Raw genomic sequence first — 20,099 nt, 5'->3', positions numbered from 1 at the left:
ACTGGTTGTATTGACTATATTTAGTGACTTAATTCAGACAATACAATATTTTTTTTGTTACTGTAACTGTAGAAATTTATTTTGTAGAAGTGTATGAAAAAATATATTTACCACTCTTTCCATTGCTTGAAAAACTTTAGAGTCAATAAAACATTAACTGTAAAGTTTCCAACAGGCTACAATATTGTTTTTTTTTAAAAAGTGGGTATTGATTCTTTCTTAAATTAATAATGCAAAAGCAGTGATAGAAGAAAATTATGCAACTTGATTCTGCCACTTTGTAGCTTAAGTTTGAGTTTTACTTGAGTTAAAAAAATCCTTGGGACCACTTGTAATTTAAATACAAAAGAGCAGGCTATTATTACATGATTTCAACCCTTAAAATGATCAGCAATTTGACCCTGAGATAAAATTAATTGTAAAACAGTTCTAGGTCATAAGAACACAGGAACTGACAGCAAAAGAAAAAGCCAGTAGTTAATTTAGTAGACACAGCATTTTCTATTTCTGCAAGCTGATTGGTTCTCCAATTCTTGTCTATTTATGTTGCTGCCAGAACATGGTTACATGTGTGCATTACATGTAACTTTTGGACTGCAATCCTTAAGAGTGTACTCTCTCATTTTTTTACAAGTGATAGTCAAGGCACTTATTATTTTCTCATAGAAAGCTTAGGCTTATAGTCTAATATTGTTAACTATATCTTAAAATTATCCCAGTCACCCAACCAACTGCAGAGAATTTACATTGTTCAGATCAGTGTCGACAGAGTTGCTGTATTTGATCAAAGTTCATCGTGCTTGTGTAGGTGTTGATACATCTTTCTTTCAAATGAAGGATCATGTACTTTGGAACTGTGGAACTTGTGTAAGGCTTGCGGGATAAGCCCTATAATGTCCGAAAGGGTAACATCTTGATTGTGTGCTCCAAGATTTTCCACAATCTAAGAAAAGAAGCAAAAAAATTATTGACTGATAAACCGGGGCTAATGTTTCTTCCTTCCTCACTAGCCTACCCCGATGGGGCGATGCCATTGCTTAATAGTTTAAGCGTGTTGGACTCTGAGTTTTCTTGGGCAAAACACTTTATTGCACCCCACCCCCCTCCACAAAAAGGCTATAGTAACTGCTGCATAGCTCTCTGCACACATTGCGTACCTATTGTTGCTTGCAACTTACTATTGACTGCTCTTTGTAAGACTGCTATTTGCCACGTATGCAAAGGACAGCTCTGAAAATTATTAAAAAAAAATTTATCTTTGCACCTTGTTCATGGTTTCAGGGACAGCAGACCCAAGGGGCTGGGGGGAGGGGGGGGCTTAAGCCCTTCCCCTCAATATTTCCAAAAAAATAGAGATTTACTAAGAGAACTTCAAGTCACTTAAAGTCACTAGTCAGCCCCCCCCCCCCAATTAAAAAATTGTTCCGCTGTCCCTGAGTTGACAAACTGATAATGTAGCAAATTACATTAAAATTATATATAAAATAGATAAAGTAGTCACTTGAATGTAGTAATTACCTCGGCTGCCTTGCTTGGAGTCCCTCCAAGATCCTTGGGAAAAGAAAACAAAGAATCAATAAGTAAATAATGCCGCGAACTAAACCTGTGCAGTGGCTTTAAAAAGATTTTTGGTACCCGGAACACAATAACACCCACCACAAGGAAGGTCACCTTACCTCCACATAACTTGAAATGAACTTTTCTCTGTCAAAGGTTCCTCTTTTATCATGGCAGTGAGTTAGCAAATTTCTGTAAAGAGTTCAGAAGCACATGAAATGTAAGTTACGTGGTTTTTGCCAAGTTTGTAAAGTATGATTGAAACTTACAACACGACTTGAAAATATTACTTAAACATTTTTTGTTATTTTCTTTAACATGAATTATACTCAAACAACTGTTACATTTTTTCCTGCCATCAGTCTTCTAAGGAGACCTCTCAGGAAACAGAAGTTCAGTTCATCTGTTTCAAAAGGTCACAGAATTTTTGGTTTGTAATTGGTAGATTTTGATCCATTTTCTATGTTTCTGGGTTTTTTTTTCAAGATTCATTGGCTGTTACCATGAAATAATTTGATTGATGACAGCCAAAAACGCAATCGTTTACTGTAAAATTCCGGTTATAAGCCCCCCCCCCCCCCCCCCCGCTTATAATCCCCCCGGTTATAAGCCCATCTACCTGGAAACAAAAAAAATACATCCGATTATAAGCCCCCCGGATATAAGCTCCCCTCTACCAGATGACAGTACTGAACATGGCTAAATGTTGCTTTATTATGCGTTTTTAACTTAAAACGTATTTTGATCAACACTCCCGTGGCTCCTTTCGAAATGATTTTTTCATTCTGCTTATAAGCCCTCCCAGATATAAGCCCCTCCGCTTATAAGCCCACACAAAACCCCTTACGAAGTTGTATAAGCCCAGGGCTTATAACCGGAATTCTACAGTATAGTCATGGGCTTTGGACTTCAGAATTGTGTGCCATTGAAAGGCATAGCAATGATGGATGGATGGGCTAACTTACTCAATATCATAAGCATCAATGTGACTGTACTCAAATTCTTCAGTATTTGACACATCAGTTGGATCAATAAATAACAGCACTTCCTTCAACTGTTCAATAGTAAGGTTCTGTATGTATTCTTGAGTGACGTAACCATTGCCATCAGGATCAAGGTACTCAACCAACTGGAAAGAAAAGAAATCACATAGACAGGCCTTATATCAGCTTATTGTTATTAAAGGGCCAGTATCACCAAGATTTAAATTAGTGCAATTTGAAAATCCCATGATGGTGTTAGTATGAATTGTAAATCCTCGTAGTGGCCTGGCCTTGCTAAAATGTACTTTACAAGTCCTAAAACTTGTTAGAACGTGGTTCAGATGTACAGGCTGGTAGAAAAGGTGTTTTCAGTTTTACTTGGAAGAAAATTTCATTAAAAACCATTGATTGCAGTTTATTTACTTCTTCGAGAATGATTTAATGCATTTCTTTTGTTGTTCGTCCTCATTATTCTAGAATATTTTACATGGAAACTTAGAAGATTTCTCATGACACTGTCTCTTAAATACAATGGCTTCTGATGTTTAAATAAGGCCCGCCTGGACATGGGATCTTGTGCCTTTAACTTGGAACAGACACTACTATTACAACTGCAGTTTGCATTTTTCCACCCAGCAGGAGGGCACTTGGCTGCTGTTGAATAGTTGGGCAACTGGACAAAAGTGCCGGGAGTAACATGCAATGGAATCCTATCTAGCTTGGGGGAGTAGTAATACTCTACATGTACCGTAATGATTCGATTTAGCGCCCGGGGCGCTTATTTACTTTTGGCACCTCAAGGGAGGGCGCTTATTCGAGACAGGGCGCTTATTCGGGACAGGGTGCTTATTTAATTTTTCGAGAAACAACCAAATATTCAAAACAAAATAAGTATTAAGATAACTAACAATGACAGAAACTGTAATAGTAGCAAATTGTTGAAAGTTCAGCTACTTTTAAAAGAACTGTTCATTTTAGCAGCAAATATATACATGTACGGTACGGTAAATGTTCATGCGTTTATCTATTCGACGTCGATGACCTTCATTAGGGGCAGTTATCCACAATAGGGGGCGCTCATTAGAATGGGGGCGCTTATTGGAATAGGGGCGCTTATTAACAAAAACACATTCGAAGGGGGGCGCTTATTCGAAAGGGGGCGCTTATTGGAAGGAGGGCGCTAAATCGAATCATTACGGTATGTCACTCCATGATGTGAAAACTGAAAATTATATGTTCCCACGACTGCTCCCACTAGGTGGGCCACTTGGCCAATGAGCATTTCTTTCCAGTGTCAACTGATCAAGTGATCATTTCTCCCTTAAATTTCAGAACAAAGTCACATACTCAGGTGATGAGAATAAAGCAAGCAATCAGCAAGCAGAATTTGTCTTTTAGCCAAATCAGTTTCTCCCAACTTACACTTAGAAATCTAGGGTGATCACTTAGGAGAATTTGAATGTTCATGTTCCTTATATGGTGTCTGTGTGTCTCTTACCTTTCTTGCTCTTTCCAGTTCATCTTTTCTCATAATATCTCTCTTGTTACTTTCACTATCAAAGTACTTTGCAACAAAGTCATTAAGCCGGATCTTTCCTTCACTGTCAGTTAAAGTCAACAAAAACCGTTTCACGATGTGGATATCCATGTGGCCTTGAGTAAGATTCCCGTGCCCAGAGAACTGCCATAACACCATCACTTGGTTCATGGGTGTAAAAGTAATTTGTGCTTCATCGCAGCCTTTGTCCGAAAACTGTTTCAACTGGGAGAACCAAATGGACACAGCAGAATTCATGTAACCCCAAGAACGCACTTGATGCCAGTAACCTGTTCAAAAACACAATATTTAACCAACATTACTAGACAATATAATCCCTATCCAAGGAGCTTGTGGGAGACACGATGCCTAAGTGAGCGTTATGGTTAGTGCACTGGACCAAGCATTTTGGGTTCGAGCCCTGGCTGAGGTCACTGTGTTGTGTTTTTGGTCAAGACACTTTACTCTCACAGTGCCTCTCATGCATGTACTCCTTGTTCCTTCATGCTACAGAAACGGGGGGTAAGCTGACTGGTCAACTGGGGCACCAGGCTTGAGGGCACATTTATTTTGGGAGCTGCAGTAATACGTGTAGAGCGTAGTAGCATAGCATGCTATAAGATTTTTGGTGCAAATGCCACATGGGCATGCAATGCGTGCAGAAGCAATCCATGAAGAGGCTTTGTGGCTGTTGCCCTCTGCAGGCATTATGACAGTACAGTAGGTATCTCATTTAATATATGAATTTCTTTAACTCATTAATAATTCATAAAGTTAAAACAATGAAAATCATAACCGTGATGGTGGTTTGGACACCCGATTTTAATTAGCATTAGATTTTTACGATTTTATTTCTCCGTTTACTCCTTGGTTTTTGTTTTGATTGAGAAGATATATCAAACACTCGAGACAGTGTTTCATCGGCTATCCAAACACCTCGAATTTTGTCAAAAATACTCCGCTGTGCTTTGTATTTTCAACTCTCTTGGTGTTTGGATATCCCGATGAAACACTGCCTCTCATGTTTAATATATTACAGAAAACATTACCATATTCCTCACCTCCAGGCATAAAAATGCAGTCACCCTTATTCATTGTCACTTTAGAGTAATGTACATCTTTAATCTTTGGAAACTCTTCCAAGTCAATAGAGTCAACATTTATCTCTGAATATCCTCCCCACTCAAACTTGGAATCATCTGACATGTACACAAGATCTGTTTGATCTGGGTGAACCAACAGCCAGTCTTTTGTGCCGTTAAATATACAATGTATGTTACTGTAAGGATCCTGGTGTAGTTTGGTTTGGCCGCCACGGGCACTGAGAAACAGATGGACTTCTTGGATGGCTTCAGCAAAGGACCCACACCTGAAATAAAGTAAATATACTACTGTTACTACTAATACTATTGTGATTAATGATAATGATGATGATGATGATGATGATGATGAATTTATATACATGTAATGTTCACCATTTCCAAAAGCTCCATGGCAATGAACATAATGAGCCATGTTAAATAATGTGTAACTTATTATTTTTGTTGACTGACTGACTGACAGACAGACAGAGAGACAGAAAGAGAGACAGACAGATAGACAGACAGACAGACAGAAAGAGAGACAGACAGAAGGACAGACAGACATATAGACAGAAAGAGAGACAAACAGACAGACAGAAAGAGAGACAGACAGACAGACAGACAGAAGGACAGACAGACATACAGACAGAAAGAGAGACAGACAGACACACACACACAGTCAGACAGACAAGCATGGTTAGTAATTATATCAAACACGAAATGACGTGTTTCATCAAATTTCCAAACACTGAAATAGTATCAGTGATACACAGTGGAAATGTGATAAAACAGTGCCCGAGTGTGATATATCTTCTCAATCAAAACTAAAAGTAAGGAGTAAACAGAGAATAAAATTGTATAAATCTATATATGCTAATTAATAGATTCAGATATCCAAATTAAACAGCCATCATAGTTTTGATTTCTTTTGTTTTAACTGGATGAACTGTTAATGAGTTAGGAAGACATAATTTTTTAATAATTATTATTAACTGAGAGTTTATTGCCACATACCATTACCTTAAACATGGTGGTATTCCTATATCTCTTTCCATTGGCTGGGGAACCTGTGAAATCACATAAGCATCCAGAGTCTGGTAGTTCTGTATGAAATGTTTTATTGTAGTCCTACCAAGAATTCCGGCATCACCAACTGGTGCTCTGTCGTTACTTTCAGCTCGTGCTTCAAGTCGTACAGTGAGATCCCCATATTCTGACATTAAAAATTCTTCTGTCCATAGGTCATATGCCCTTCAGCAAGAAATGAAAAAAATGCACTGAAAATATATAAGTTGTAAATTAAAGTAGTGTTCTTCTATGAAAAAATCCACAAATTGTCTACCCCCCCCCACCAGATGGCTTTTAGGAAATTTTCATGGGCAGGGTGGGTGGGCCAGTTGAGTGCTCTGTAAATTCAGGTTGAAGCGGTTTAAAGGGAAGCCTTTAGCCAAGTGGCCCATACTTGCCGGAGCTAATCCGGTTTCTGTAGCATTAGGCGGCTAGGAATATTTCTACTCCCCTCTGAATGGGTTGCTAGTCCATTGCAGGGTACCCCCCCAGCATTATGTCGCTGGTACCTATTTATACAGCTGGGTGGAGAGAGGCACTATGAGAGTAAAGTCTCTCGCCCAAGGACACAAAACAATGACCCCGGCCAGGCCTCAAATCCGGACCACACTAACTATTAGGCCACCGTTCCTCTGGAGGGGGAGTTACAGCCTAAAAGAACATTGAGATTTTGGGTTAAAATAATACCTGAGGAAGAATTTTTAGGCTGGGAGGGGAGTTACAGCTTAAACCTCAATGTTTTCTTTGAAAAAAGCTAAATAAATATTCATTCCATTCATTGTGTATCCAAAGCTGATCATGATCTTGATCTTTTCCATGTTTCGCCGAAATGCTAGTGACGAATTCTGTTTTGCACCTGCTCATGTGTGAGAAGTGGGGTGGAAGGAAGTTTTGAAACACACTGCAGTTTTTTTGGAGCTATGTATCGTATGTAAGTTGATGTTTTTGTAACAAATTATAAAGGTCTTGAAAATATGCATGTTGACCAGTTCTTTGGGAGGTAATTTTCAGTTTTCTTTTTATCAGTGGCACTACAAATTTAAAAAAAAGAAATCTTGTAAAAAATCCAATCTCCCGGGAAACTGACATCTCCCTGAATAATTTAACTCCAACTGGTTTAGTATCGGCTGAAATTCGAGATTTCTGCAAATGATCTGGATTAATTAACAAACAAACAAATGAGGCAATGGTTCTTATTTTCATGTTTCTCAATGATTATAATGTAAATATTTTTAAATGGGAGCTAAATAAGTGTGTTAACAGCTGTTACCAAACTGACACTCTTGTTGAATAGGATTAATTATAAATTCTTACTAAATATTTACCCTCAGGCAACAACTTTTAAACAAAAAGATAAAAAAAAGTCAAACTCTACCATTTGGTTTTCCTTCAAAAAAAAATATATAAAAAAGCACAAAATATACTTAATAAGTCTTTTGGTAAATCTGTATATTTTATGCCATACTGAGCTTATAGTTTGTCCTATAATGGCCCCATTAGGGCTAGAACGGAAGCAATGATAACGCATTATCGGCTATGAGATCTAAGAACATTCTCTCTCTATGCCCTTTTCCCTTTTCTCTTCTGCCTTGATTTTTTATATGCAAGTTTTTTCAGAGCTTTGCCTCACAGATTCCCAAACAAGTTCAGTGCACTATAGCTTGTTGCAGAAAAACTCCAAAAAGTTTTGAAAGTCGATCGGTTTCAGACATCGTGAGCCACGGTAGTTTTCCTCGAACCTACCATTCAGACACAAAAGCAGCTCTAAATTAACAACTAAGTTAAAATTCTAGTTGTTTCTCTTTACCTGGAGTGCTTTGCAGCTCCTCTAAAGACTACAGGTTTGTTTTGTGACACATAAGTTCTCCAAAACTCCGAAGGATGAGGTACTGTTTGCAGTTCTTCCGTGATAACATCGGGTTCTCTATGTTGACCGAACGGCTTCAGATGACCAACAAGCTCTTTATCCGAACAGAAAACAAGACCGATGGATATGAAAGAAAGAAACAGTGCACAGAACAGAGGCGATACACGGTACATGTTGCCTGCACCTGTGCAGCTTTGCAGATAGATCAATATTTTGGATTTAGAAACAAGCGCCGAACAAAAGATCTTGTAGCTTGAACCCAGTTGACAGCCAAACCTCTTTAGACCGCGTGAGGATTGGGATGAGCACGCGAACATGGCTTCCATCGTCCAAAAGTTGGGTTTCTTTTGTTTCTTTATCGTTGTTTTTCTTCGCTTTTCCAGCATCGAATGCGCTACTCCTTACGAAGAAATCACACAATACAAAGAGGAATACTCTCTGCCGGACTTGCCGTATAATTATGACGGTTTGGAACCTTTCATCGACGAAGCTACTTTGCGAGTGCATCACTTGGGGCACCACGCAGCTTACACTAAAAAGCTTAATGCAGCGCTGAAAAGCTGGCGGGAATCGGTAAGTACCAAAGAGAAAGCTTAAATACTTCATTTTGTTTCATGTTGTAAGAAATGAGTTTGCTGTGAAAAACTGTGTGGTTCAATTTTCATTTTAAAGACTAGTGTGACTAGGGTAGGGAACGGTGTGGGAGGGGGAGGGGGCAAGGAAGGATGCAAGGGTGTCAAAAGGTTTTAGTGTCTCAAGAAGCCAGCACTTTACTCCAGTTAGTTCTAAATTACGTAAGTTGTGGTTTTATTTTTCGCTTCTTTCCCCAGGACAGGATGGTAATCCACCAGAGAAAGGTTTTTTACAGGTTGCCTCCCAGCATTATTGTCATGTTGCCCCTGTTCAGTTTTTTTACCTTTTTTAAAGTTTTTGAACATTTTTAAGCCCTGTAAATATGTATGGTAATTAGAAAAACAGCAATAACGATTTACGTAAAGCTACAACCACAATCCCCTCTTGACTCTCTTAGTGCCTCTCCCTATATCCACAAGTAAAATTAGGTACCAGCGATTTTTTTTTTGGAGGATGGGGGTAAGAGAACCTGACAGGATGCTGGAAGGTAACCAGTAGTACAACACAGGTAGAGCATCCAAGTGCCAAGTTGCCAAGTTGTTACTGTAGCTTGTGTTGGTGTCATCTTTCTCAAAACTTTTCTACCAAGCCGAGCATAATAAAGTGATTTCCATACAATGTTTATTACTTTTAGAAATAGACTTCTTACAGCATCAATATTCTCAAATTATAGAGATTATACATGAGCAAAGTTAGTGTCCCTCATAATTCTGCCCTTGTGAACTTCAAAATCTTATGAGAAAATAGACAGCTGAAAAGGGCCATAGCCAGACTTACGCATAGACAAGGCAAGATCTTGCTTAGGGGGGGGGGGGGGTCTTGCCTCTTGCTATTTACAGTCCTGCTAAACCAAACTATCCAGTTGCAAATCATATTAATAGGGTCAGATATGAGAATCCCTTAGTCATTAACTCTTGGACAATCTTTCAGGGCAAAACACCAGAGTTGTCATCTAAGCCCATGGCAACTATCCTGAAGAACATCCAACATATACCTTATGACTGGCGACTCAAAATTAGGAACAATGGTGGAGGGTAAGTCGAGTTGTCATGTTCTTAAAAGAAATCTATGTTTTGCAAGCTATTGGTTTATGTATTACATATACAGGACACTTGATCTCACAGCACCTCTCTCTGCCAAGGTTGTTTCTCAGTAGTTAAAAGGTAAAAGTCTGCGTTCAAGCCTAGTGGCCCATCAGGCCAGTGCTTATCTCTGGATTCCAAAGCAACTAGTGACCCATTCACACCTACAGGAAAACCCGTTTGGTTAACCCAGGTTTAACAAAATAAAAATCAGCAGCAGAAAACTGAAAGATTAAGTTTTACATAGGTCGAGTTCAAGTAAGCTCTTACTTCTGCATTCATTGTGCTAAATTTAAAGTCGACAAACCTCAGTTCGCAACTTCAACAAAGAAAACAATTTTAAATTGTTTTAGCTTTTGTGTGATTGGGGTATAGGAGCCTTTCTGCTCTTCCTTGGATGGGATGCTAGTCCATCGCAGAGGATTACAGCTACCCACCCATTAATACATTTGGGTGGAGAGAGGCACTGTGAGAATAAGTCTCTTGCTTACAGTGATCCCTAGCCTGCGAGCAGGCTCTCTTTTCGGGGGAATGTAAGCGCCTTGAGGGCAAAGGAGAGTTCCAGCGGCTGGCTTCACTTACGTCGTTGCCCCCGAAGCAATTACACTGCCCCCAAAGAGAGAGCCTGCTCGCAGTCTAAGTGACCTCTGCCAGGGCTTGAACCCAGAATGCTTGATCTGGATTCTGAGTCTTTGAAGTACCTCACAGAAAGGAACACTTGGCCTGAAATTAAGTTTCTTTCTGGTTATTCCAAATAAGATAATTATCAATTATTTTCAAGTTCAAAAATGAAAAGAATAAACTGTCAGAAAAAGTTCGCTTAAGATTAACATAATAAAATATGCAATGTCACGCAAATAGTTTGGCTCGGATTGAGTCTGATTGGACATTTAGAGATGGTGACAATTCTCTGATTACTAGCATTTCATGCACTAAACAATCAAACTTATTCTTGCACTTCTTGATGACATGAAACTGTTTGTCAAGGTCTTTTGGGACAATACAGTGTTTGTCTCTATAATGCTTGCCAATAGATGATGTTTTGTTCTTGTGCTCGTCCACGCGCTGATGTAAATGCCTCAGTGTATATCCTACATAACTTGCATCACACAAGTCGCATTGAAATCTATATACAACACACTGCTGGTTTACAATAGGTGGTTTCTTCTCTTGTACTTTAAGCTTTTGTTCGATTTTGTTGCTAACAAAAACTGGTTGAATGACTGTGCGCGTTTTGTGGCTTAGGTCGTTGAGTTGTTTCCGTACAAAATCTGCAGAATCCTGATCTTTGAAGGGTAGTACTATCCGAACTGTTGGACTCTCGCCAGTGGCTGGTATTGGTTGTCGATCTTCGGGTGCTTCCCTTTCTTGGTATGCAACTGCTGAACAGAGCCCCAAACATCGAGACCAAAGTTTACATAAAACCTACAAACACAGGTCTTTTGCTCCACTATCAGAGCCATGTCGATATTCGATATAAACGAGGGCTCCTGAAAACCATGCTTGATCGTGCATATCGATTATCATCGTGTTGGACATATTTTTCCGAAGAATGTGACCGATTGAAAGCACTGTTCTCCCGGCTGAAATATCCGGAACAGCTCATCAATACCACCGTCCGTTGTTTTGTTAGTTCAAAGACCGAAGATCGACAACCAATACCAGCCACTGGCGAGAGTCCAACAGTTCGGATAGTACTACCCTTCAAAGATCAGGATTCTGCAGATTTTGTACGGAAACAACTCAACGACCTAAGCCACAAAACGCGCACAGTCATTCAACCAGTTTTTGTTAGCAACAAAATCGAACAAAAGCTTAAAGTACAAGAGAAGAAACCACCTATTGTAAACCAGCAGTGTGTTGTATATAGATTTCAATGCGACTTGTGTGATGCAAGTTATGTAGGATATACACTGAGGCATTTACATCAGCGCGTGGACGAGCACAAGAACAAAACATCATCTATTGGCAAGCATTATAGAGACAAACACTGTATTGTCCCAAAAGACCTTGACAAACAGTTTCATGTCATCAAGAAGTGCAAGAATAAGTTTGATTGTTTAGTGCATGAAATGCTAGTAATCAGAGAATTGTCACCATCTCTAAATGTCCAATCAGACTCAATCCGAGCCAAACTATTTGCGTGACATTGCATATTTTATTATGTTAATCTTAAGCGAACTTTTTCTGACAGTTTATTCTTTTCATTTTTGAACTTGAAAATGGTGTCATGACGACTCCGAAACGTCGTTCGTTATTATCGTTTATTTTTACTTGTCTATGTATATCAAAACCCTTGCTTATATCAATTATTGTAGCTAAAAAGCTACATTCAGATCAGCTTATATCTGTTTCTTTTTTCAGATATGTTAACCATGCGCTGTATTGGGCTATCATGTCTCCAAACCCGAACAATGAAGAGAGAAAACCCTCTGGCAGGGTAGCCCAGCTCATTGACGAGTCCTTTGGGAGTTACTCGAACTTTCAGTCAATCTTCGAGAACACTGCTTTGGAAGTTTTTGGCTCGGGTTATGCCTGGCTCTGCCTGGATGTTGAAAATGGTGGTGTTAAAATCCGTGGCAGCACAAATCAAGATAGCCCCTTGAATCAACACGGTCTTCTGCCAATCCTAGTTATAGATGTTTGGGAACATGCCTATTATCTTCAGCACCAGAATCGCCGGGCCGCATACGTGCAGAGTTTTTGGAATGTCATCAATTGGGATGCCGTGAGCGAGCTATTGGAATGGTGGCCCAAACAGACCAAACATGACGAACTGTGAACTTTGAAAAGAACTTATCGTAGTGTTAAACAAGAGCAAAGCAAAATTAAAGTAAAACTATTTTTACAGATTCTGTATGAAATACGCTTTCTGCAATACGGGGTCTGGAAGGGGGGGGGGGGTCCTGATCCCGCATTCCCGCTTCATTTTTACGATCCTGAATCCCGCACTTTTTTAATCGCTATCCCGTCCCGTTTTTTCTTTCCCCAAAAAGACATTAAAAAAATACTTATTTCTCCAAACGCTATTAACTGCAAGGTGTAGATTTGCCCTTGCGTTGAATGGTTTCTCCTCAGTTGTGGACGATATGACAGCGTGTAGCCGGCGTGATGGGTCATCCTGTACAACCTTGTCCACAGGGCGCTGTTCCCTTCAGAGCGGGAGAAAAGCGCACAGGGGAAGGTCGGTCCTGTAGCGTGTGTCCTTATGGTTTACAGGAAGCCTCAACCGGCGTCTTATCTATAGTTTGGTTTGAGCGGACACCACTTGCGCTCCCTGGTTGATTCGCTTTCGCTGCTAGACGTCTGTTTGGGTCGTGACGATTTCCCGATTCCTGACAGACAGGCAAAAATCCCGCATCCTGTGTCCATTTTGGTGAATCCCACTTCCCGGAGAGCAGTCAAATCCCGAATCCCGTCAAAATATTTTGCGTTTTCCCGTCCCGCACCGTATTTTGTTCACCCGGATCCCGAAAATCCCTTCCAGACCCTGGTAATACGCAAGCAATGGTTTTTATTTCTTTAAAAAAACACTGAAAACACAAACAAAAAAAAAAGCGCATTAATTTTGTAGAAATTTTTCCCAGGACCGTGGAAAACAGTCGATTTACAAGCTCCCTTATAGAGTAGTTTATTAAATACTTTGATACTCTCAATAAAGTCTTGTATGAAAATCTTAGAATGTTTCCTTAAATAAATTAATGAGAAACCACCGTGAAAACAAATTTGAAATCCTCAGATTTTAACCTTTGCTGTGATTTGAGCTGTGCCGTTCGTTGTGTTTTGCTCGTGCGACTTCTCTTCGCCCGGCGGATTGGAACTACACGAAATCACCGTGAAATTGTTTACACCGGCGATCTGAAATTGCCAACCTTTTGTAAATGGCTTTTCGTAATGTTTCTTGTTCTATATGTTGTTAGCCGTGACCTTTGTTAAAGAGAAAAGATTTTCAAAGTTTAGAATACAAAAAAAAATTAATACGTTTTCACTTTCTAAAGAACTTGTACTTAGAATTTAACTCTCGGGGTTTGAAAAAGTTCAGTCTTCACTAAAATGTTTGCTTCACGAATCAAATAATTATGCCAAATTTCTTAAAAGAAGGATTATTTTATTTGTTCCCTTTTATTTAAGGTTTGTAGCTCAAGTCATTGTAAGCTTAAGAATCGCGGCCAGACTTCTTTGTAAATGTGTCTATTATAAGGCCGCCGAGGCTTCCCAATTGAGAATTTTCCGCATATTTTAATTTTAATTGTAACTTTCAACGCAATTTTCACTATAAAGAAGCTTTTCCCAAAGCCACAAATTGTATGGAGTTTTGAGAATTTTACGAATAGAAAAGCTCCGAGCCATTTACAATAGTCATTCGCTCGTTTCTAGGAAACATGGCGGTTCATGGTACGAATGTTTCAGTTTGCCAACACGACATGAATTTTAATTGCACCCGCGTCCACGTTTAGCAATTTTAGTTGGCTCTCGCTCTACGTGGACTTAATTCAAATTCACTGTCATATCATCTGGCTGCAAAGCTCTGCTCTAGTTTGCTTTTGCAGCGTACACGAACTACACTATTCCACGCTCTTCGGCGACATATTGAAGTCTTTTTACGCGTGGGTAAAAACTTCTTTGTTTCCTTTAACGCGGGTCGAAATGGTTTCTTTTAATTTCACTGGATTGACAATTTTAGCCGGTTTGTTTGTTTGCGCGTTCGCTCATGAAAAAGCCGAGCAGGAAAGAGACCATTTGTCGGTTGGAATAATGCGAAAGCCAGACCACTGTCCAAGAGAATCGAAAGATGGCGACCGTTTGTTGGTGAAATACAACAATACGCTCATCGACCAAACTCCTGTTTTGTCAACCAGGTAAGGTTTTGTTAAAATCGTTGTTCTATCGAGAATTTAACAGAAGCGCTCCTTTAATAACCTTGTCTAATGGAAAGTTTCTATCTGGTCATCGATTTCTTCCGAGTTCTTTTCCGATCATTTAATATAGTTGCCTTATCGAAAGTACTCGTTCTTAAAAATTTAGTTTCATTGTGTTTTGAAAAGGCTTTTTAGATCGCATTTGCCACAGCAAAGATCAGTGAATAGCTCACCACGTAAAACTAGCCCAGTATTATCATACTTCTGTTTCTTTGAGCGTTTTATTCTGACAATAAATTTAATAACTGCAAGAGAGCTTTCAGCTTATTAGAACTGAACGAGGCCAATGTACGGTTCGACTTTGCGAAATTATTTTCGCTTGTAATTAAATTTTATCTTCTATTTTTGCAAAGAAAAATAAAATTTGAGCCTTTTTTCCTGCAAAAATAGCATTTAATTTCGCGCTTGGATAACTTCTGCTGAAAAATAATCGCAAAGCAAATTGCTGTCAGTGAAAAGTGCAATTTAGGCGGCTGCTGAATCTGTGAAGCGCTGAGTTGGCATGACCGTGTGACTCTTAGGGAGACTAGTGACGAATGCTTTTCAACACAAAATCATGAATAATGTTTTATAAAAGAAATTTCCCCTGAGAGTTTATGCTTGCATTTTTATTTAATAAACTGGCAACATAAGTTAAATTTGAGGGGTTTTGGTCCGCAAACAACCTCTCTTTCGCTCTGATTGGCAATAATTCACATGTTTCGCTTCGAGGTCTTACATACCTTATTGTTACAATTGATCCCGATAACTCGAACCCTCAATAACTCGAACCTCCCGCTAACTTGAACCTTTTTTGATTCCCCTTCAGGTCGTTTTCTTACTAATTTTACCCTCGCTAACTCAAACCCCCGATAATTCAAACCTTTTTCGATTTCCCTTGAAGGTTCGAGTTATCGGGATTCAACTGTACTTATTTTCGCGGGAAGTTAATTTCGCGAAAATGGAACGGGCATATTTCGCGGGACTTAATTTTTGCGATTTGGTCAAAAATACGTAATTAACATAAAAAAAATACAATGAAAGATAAAACGTAAAAAATAAATTTTCGCGGGTCTTTAATTTCGCGATATCGATTTTTTTGAAAATCGCGAAAATTAAGTCCCGCGAAAATAAGTAACAATAAGGTATTCGAATCAGCGACTGTTTCTGTACGCTTTCCGTTTAAATAAAGTTTTTTAAGACAATAACAGATCTTCTTTCCAACAGCTTAGAACTTTTAACTACTGTTTCTGTATGGTTCTTTTTTTTAGCGAATTTGAGTTCGTTCTGGGCGAGGGTCAAGTAATTCCTGGCTGGGATCTGGGTTTGAAGGATATGTGTGAAGGGGAACTTCGCGAGCTTGTCGTCCCATATCAATACGGATATGGGGAGTATCCCGTCGGGGACAAAATTCCCCCCAGGGCGCTCTTGGTGTTTTATGTCGAGCTCGTAAAAATCTCAGACCCTGGAGAGGATGGCGGCAGACCGAACATGTTTAAAGAGATTGACGTTAACGGTGATGGTCTGATTTCACATTCAGAGGTAAGGCGAAACAAATTTTGTCATCCAACTCCACTATACAAAGAAAGGTCGAAAACTAAGAAATTTTTGAATTTCTCAAAATTGATATTTGTATCCAGGAGTTGTTTCATAATATGAAATAAATCCTTAACGAAATTGACCAATTATTAATCTTTAAATAACAGTGAATAAGACACTAATCTGAATCAGCCTATGTGGCCAAACATACTTGGTAACGCAAACCTGACTTTTCAAGTTTCTTCGCTTCTCAAAGGGTCCATGACACTTTCCAACCATTTTCATAGGAAAAAAATAAAGCATTGTTGTTGGGTTTAATGCGGTATGGATACTTTTGAACTCTAGAAACCATGCTAGAATATTAATTGAAACGGACTGAAAAATTAAATACACTGATACCGGAGAAAATCGACCCTTGCGCGAAAAACTAATATTTACTAACGCAGACCGCGCTCTAGCTTTATATGGATCGATAGAAGCTGCCTGGGTAGCCAATCAGATTGCGAACTTGCCAACAGAACGATTTACAATAATTATTGAATTATGTGAAACCAAAGCCAAATTAATTACTTTGGCCAATCACAAAGGACACAGACAATCCAAGTAAACAAATCAAACTCGAAGTTAATACATGTAGCTAGCATCCACGAAGAGCGGGAAAACTAGTGCGAGTGAGTCATGATTGGTTAATTGATTTTAGTTCTGATTGGTTAAAAAAGTGGCGCACGTTTTTTAAACCAATCAAAACGTAATGCAAAAACCAGAGCAAACGCCAATTACGTTCGAAAATCAAGTAAACATCGCTCTAATCAGCCACTGGATTACACAAACGGTTTTGCATGAAACAAAGGCATAAATATAATGAAATTCCTCAATTTTCGTTTCTGTTTACAGGTTGCTGGCTATCTCAGGCGCGAGGGGATGTCAAAAGGCGAAGGAGACGAAAGCCATGATAATTTGATGCAAGAAATTTTCCACGAGGAAGACAAAAATAAGGATGGCTTCATTTCACACGACGAGTTTCAGGGAATTAAGCATGGAGAGCTCTAGACATTTAAATATTTAACTATCAAAAGCAACAGCTTTCGAAAGGAGAAATTGTTCAGTGTTAGGCTTTAGGAATCATTTTTCGATTTAGCATTTTGATGTTAATTATAATGCAGCTTAATGAATTTTAATAAATATCCCCAGTTTCTCGTAGATTTGAATGTGTTTGTGTCCTTTCACATGTGCAACATCCTCGGAAACCCAGGGGCGATTATTTCACTGTTAGTGGGGCGAGGCAAAGTCAACCCGGGAGCGATACAATCGGCGCAGCAAAAATTTACATTAACGACTTAAAGGCTGGACTGTGCCACGGCTGAGTAAAGTTTATATTATTACGTTTTGCCAAATACTCGCTATCAAACTTAATGTTTGTAAAGAAATTAATCTATAAATCTAAATGACAAATCCATAAATTTATTGCAACCAAATGTGTCTTCCGGACGTTATAATTGGCTCCTGGTTACAAGCAAACAAGATTAACTTTAAAAACTGATCAGCCCAACAATATTTCAAAAACCCATATCACAATCCGTTTCAATCTTCGTCATTTTTGGCCATCCGTACCTTCTTTTGTATTTGGTGTGTTATTCAAATGTTCCTTCACTGTTTTAAGAGGTTATTTTTATAATTCAACGAATTTGCTGGTCATTTTCCATGCCTAAATTTTGCTAAAATCCCTGGCACAGTCCCTTAAACTGCCCCTAGCTGAGAACTTAAAAAAAAAAAAAAAAAAAAAAAAAATAAAAAAAAAAACAAAACAAATCTAAACATACAGCACCACCGAATTGGCACTACTGACAATCCCTAATAAAAAAAAACGCCCGTTCCAAATTACCAAGGGAAAAGCGCTGGGAAGGAGGGTTGAGATAAAAAGTCCTAAGAACACTACGGAATAGTGCCCAGTTACAAGTCCTTTCGAGTCAAGAAGTCATTGTTTAATATTGTCCCCCCCCCCCCCCCCCCAAAAATTGCCCCCCCGGTAAAATTTTTTTTTCCTTTTTACAACCCCCTTTTCCCCCGGCCCCCCCCGCCGGAAAAGGAACGGGGGGGGGAAAGAGAGAAATTAACATTGCATTGGGGGTGAAGAGGACAAAGACCATTTTTCCTCTAAACGGGGAAGTGCCCCAAGACTTTTGTTTTTGGATTGTAGTCCGCTTAGAATAACTTCCCAGGGGCAGTTAAGCCCCTGGTAATAACTTCATGTCACCCCGAAAAACCACCCCCGTGTTTCCAATTAAGGATATGTACAGTTGACCGGTGCGCTAAAACCCAGGCGAGAACTGGACACTGACCGTGCGTTCTGATCTTGGAGAGAAATTGCAGCTTCAAAAAGTTTAGCCATACTTTGTTATTAACAAAAAACTCCTAAATTGCCGAAGTTTTCTTTAATATTCTTACTTTATCATTCACGTTTGAAGACACCTCGTCAGGACCTCGTAAGGAAGTGTATCAGTTTTGAGTCACTTTTCCAAATACGCTTTGTATACTGCATGTAATCCCGTTCTGTCCCTCCCTCATGACCTTCATTCATGAACTCTGATATGATGTCACATAATAATACATAATAGATTATTTATTGTCCTTTCTTTTAACATGTTACATGCACGACCCAGCAAGGAAACAAGTGCGAGTGCCGAGATCATTTTGAATCGGCCGTTTTCTGATTTCTAGCATCACTTATTTACACAAGAAAGCTGCGATTTTCATTAACTTTAATTTTTATATTATAGTACTTTAAATACCACGATGAACATGATCAATAACAATCTTTTTACAAAGATAACTTTTTACATATTATTTACAAAACACACAACATTTTGCTCCGCTATCTCCTCCCCCTGGCTTGTTTCAATGTCAATGCTTGCACTCACTTGGTTGACATTTTGCACCGCTCTCTCTCCTCCCTGGTTTGTTTCAATGTCAATGTTTGCATTCACTTGGTTGACATTTTCCTCCTCTATCTCTCCTCCCTGGTTGGTTACGTTGGCTGCAGGATTAAGTGATCCAAACATTTTCTTTTCAAACTGTTCAGCTTCAGCGTGGTTTTTCTTCAAAAGCAACTCGATAAATACAAGACATACAACACGAAACTGTCTTAATCTGACGGTATAAATAAGCTGGTTAATTAGAGAGTTAACAAGTACTATAAAACACGCAGCAGAGAAATAAACTGCATAAATTGTATCTAACGAGACCCTGTCTTTAAGAACGTTCTTGATTATTCTAAAACTAATTATAGGCAGATAATTTAGAATCACTACTATAACAATAGTAGTGGTCAGCTTTAGCGCTCGTTTTTCCTTTAAAAACTTTTCTCTGGCTTCCACTGAAACTTGTTGAGCTGCTATTTGCTTTTCATGTCGGCGAGCCTCGCCATAAACCACTACACTGCATACAATGATTAACACGACAAATGCAGCTAGGATCGAATTATTGATAGGCACAAACAAGGTATGGTCAAAGAACAGTAAGATGTGCACGGCTGTAGTTAAGATCCATGCAACCGCAGAAGCAATCAGCACACGACGTTTGGTGACAATGTGTTCATAACTGTAGCTTTGTTTGATGGCCACGTACCGATCTACAGCCATTAGAACCAAGTGGACAATTGAAGAAAAGCAAAAAAAGTTCATTAAATATCTTGTTACATTTTGCAATGGACATGCATCGTTTGTGGTTTTGCCTTGTAGTGTTGTTATAACAAGAGAAATGTAAAGTGGCTGGACAAAGATTCCGACCATCGCATCAGTGGCCGCCAAGCATGCCAGCGCTATGTTGGACATGCTTTGCAGTCGCGCCTTGATCT

The 20,099-nt window shown here is 39.1% G+C and overlaps 4 protein-coding genes across 4 annotated transcripts; 3 read left to right on the top strand and 1 right to left on the bottom strand.

Moving 5' to 3' along the window:
• Nucleotides 1-206: 206 nt before the first annotated feature.
• Nucleotides 207-8,337, bottom strand: LOC144630359 (uncharacterized). Its single transcript, XM_078488718.1, has 8 exons — nucleotides 8,035-8,337; nucleotides 6,180-6,410; nucleotides 5,139-5,446; nucleotides 4,039-4,367; nucleotides 2,523-2,686; nucleotides 1,677-1,749; nucleotides 1,519-1,551; nucleotides 207-943 (listed from the first exon to the last, which is right to left on the bottom strand). The coding sequence occupies exons 1-8, from the start codon at nucleotides 8,265-8,267 to the stop codon at nucleotides 785-787; spliced, it is 1,530 nt and encodes a 509-aa protein (XP_078344844.1). The 5' UTR covers nucleotides 8,268-8,337; the 3' UTR covers nucleotides 207-784.
• Nucleotides 8,338-8,409: 72 nt separating this feature from the next.
• Nucleotides 8,410-12,661, top strand: LOC144630402 (superoxide dismutase [Fe]-like). The gene is made up of 3 exons (XM_078488769.1): nucleotides 8,410-8,667; nucleotides 9,658-9,761; nucleotides 12,174-12,661. Exons 1-3 carry the CDS (start codon nucleotides 8,410-8,412, stop codon nucleotides 12,589-12,591), a joined length of 780 nt encoding a protein of 259 aa, XP_078344895.1. The 3' UTR covers nucleotides 12,592-12,661.
• LOC144630409 (uncharacterized) lies at nucleotides 11,213-12,109 on the top strand. Its single transcript, XM_078488776.1, has one exon. The coding sequence runs from the start codon at nucleotides 11,309-11,311 to the stop codon at nucleotides 11,954-11,956; it is 648 nt and encodes a 215-aa protein (XP_078344902.1). The 5' UTR covers nucleotides 11,213-11,308; the 3' UTR covers nucleotides 11,957-12,109.
• A 1,614-nt stretch (nucleotides 12,662-14,275) lies between the features above and the next one.
• Nucleotides 14,276-17,446, top strand: LOC144629903 (peptidyl-prolyl cis-trans isomerase FKBP2-like). The gene is made up of 3 exons (XM_078488150.1): nucleotides 14,276-14,668; nucleotides 15,979-16,249; nucleotides 17,141-17,446. Exons 1-3 carry the CDS (start codon nucleotides 14,457-14,459, stop codon nucleotides 17,294-17,296), a joined length of 639 nt encoding a protein of 212 aa, XP_078344276.1. The 5' UTR covers nucleotides 14,276-14,456; the 3' UTR covers nucleotides 17,297-17,446.
• The last annotated feature ends 2,653 nt before the right edge of the window (nucleotides 17,447-20,099 follow it).

The sequence above is a fragment of the Oculina patagonica genome, chromosome 11 (assembly GCF_052425735.1).
Source record: "Oculina patagonica isolate OP01 chromosome 11, crgOcupat, whole genome shotgun sequence".
Taxonomy (NCBI): domain Eukaryota; kingdom Metazoa; phylum Cnidaria; class Anthozoa; order Scleractinia; family Oculinidae; genus Oculina; species Oculina patagonica.
Note: the sequence above shows the minus strand (reverse complement) of the source record. Positions and strands in the feature narration are given on the sequence as shown.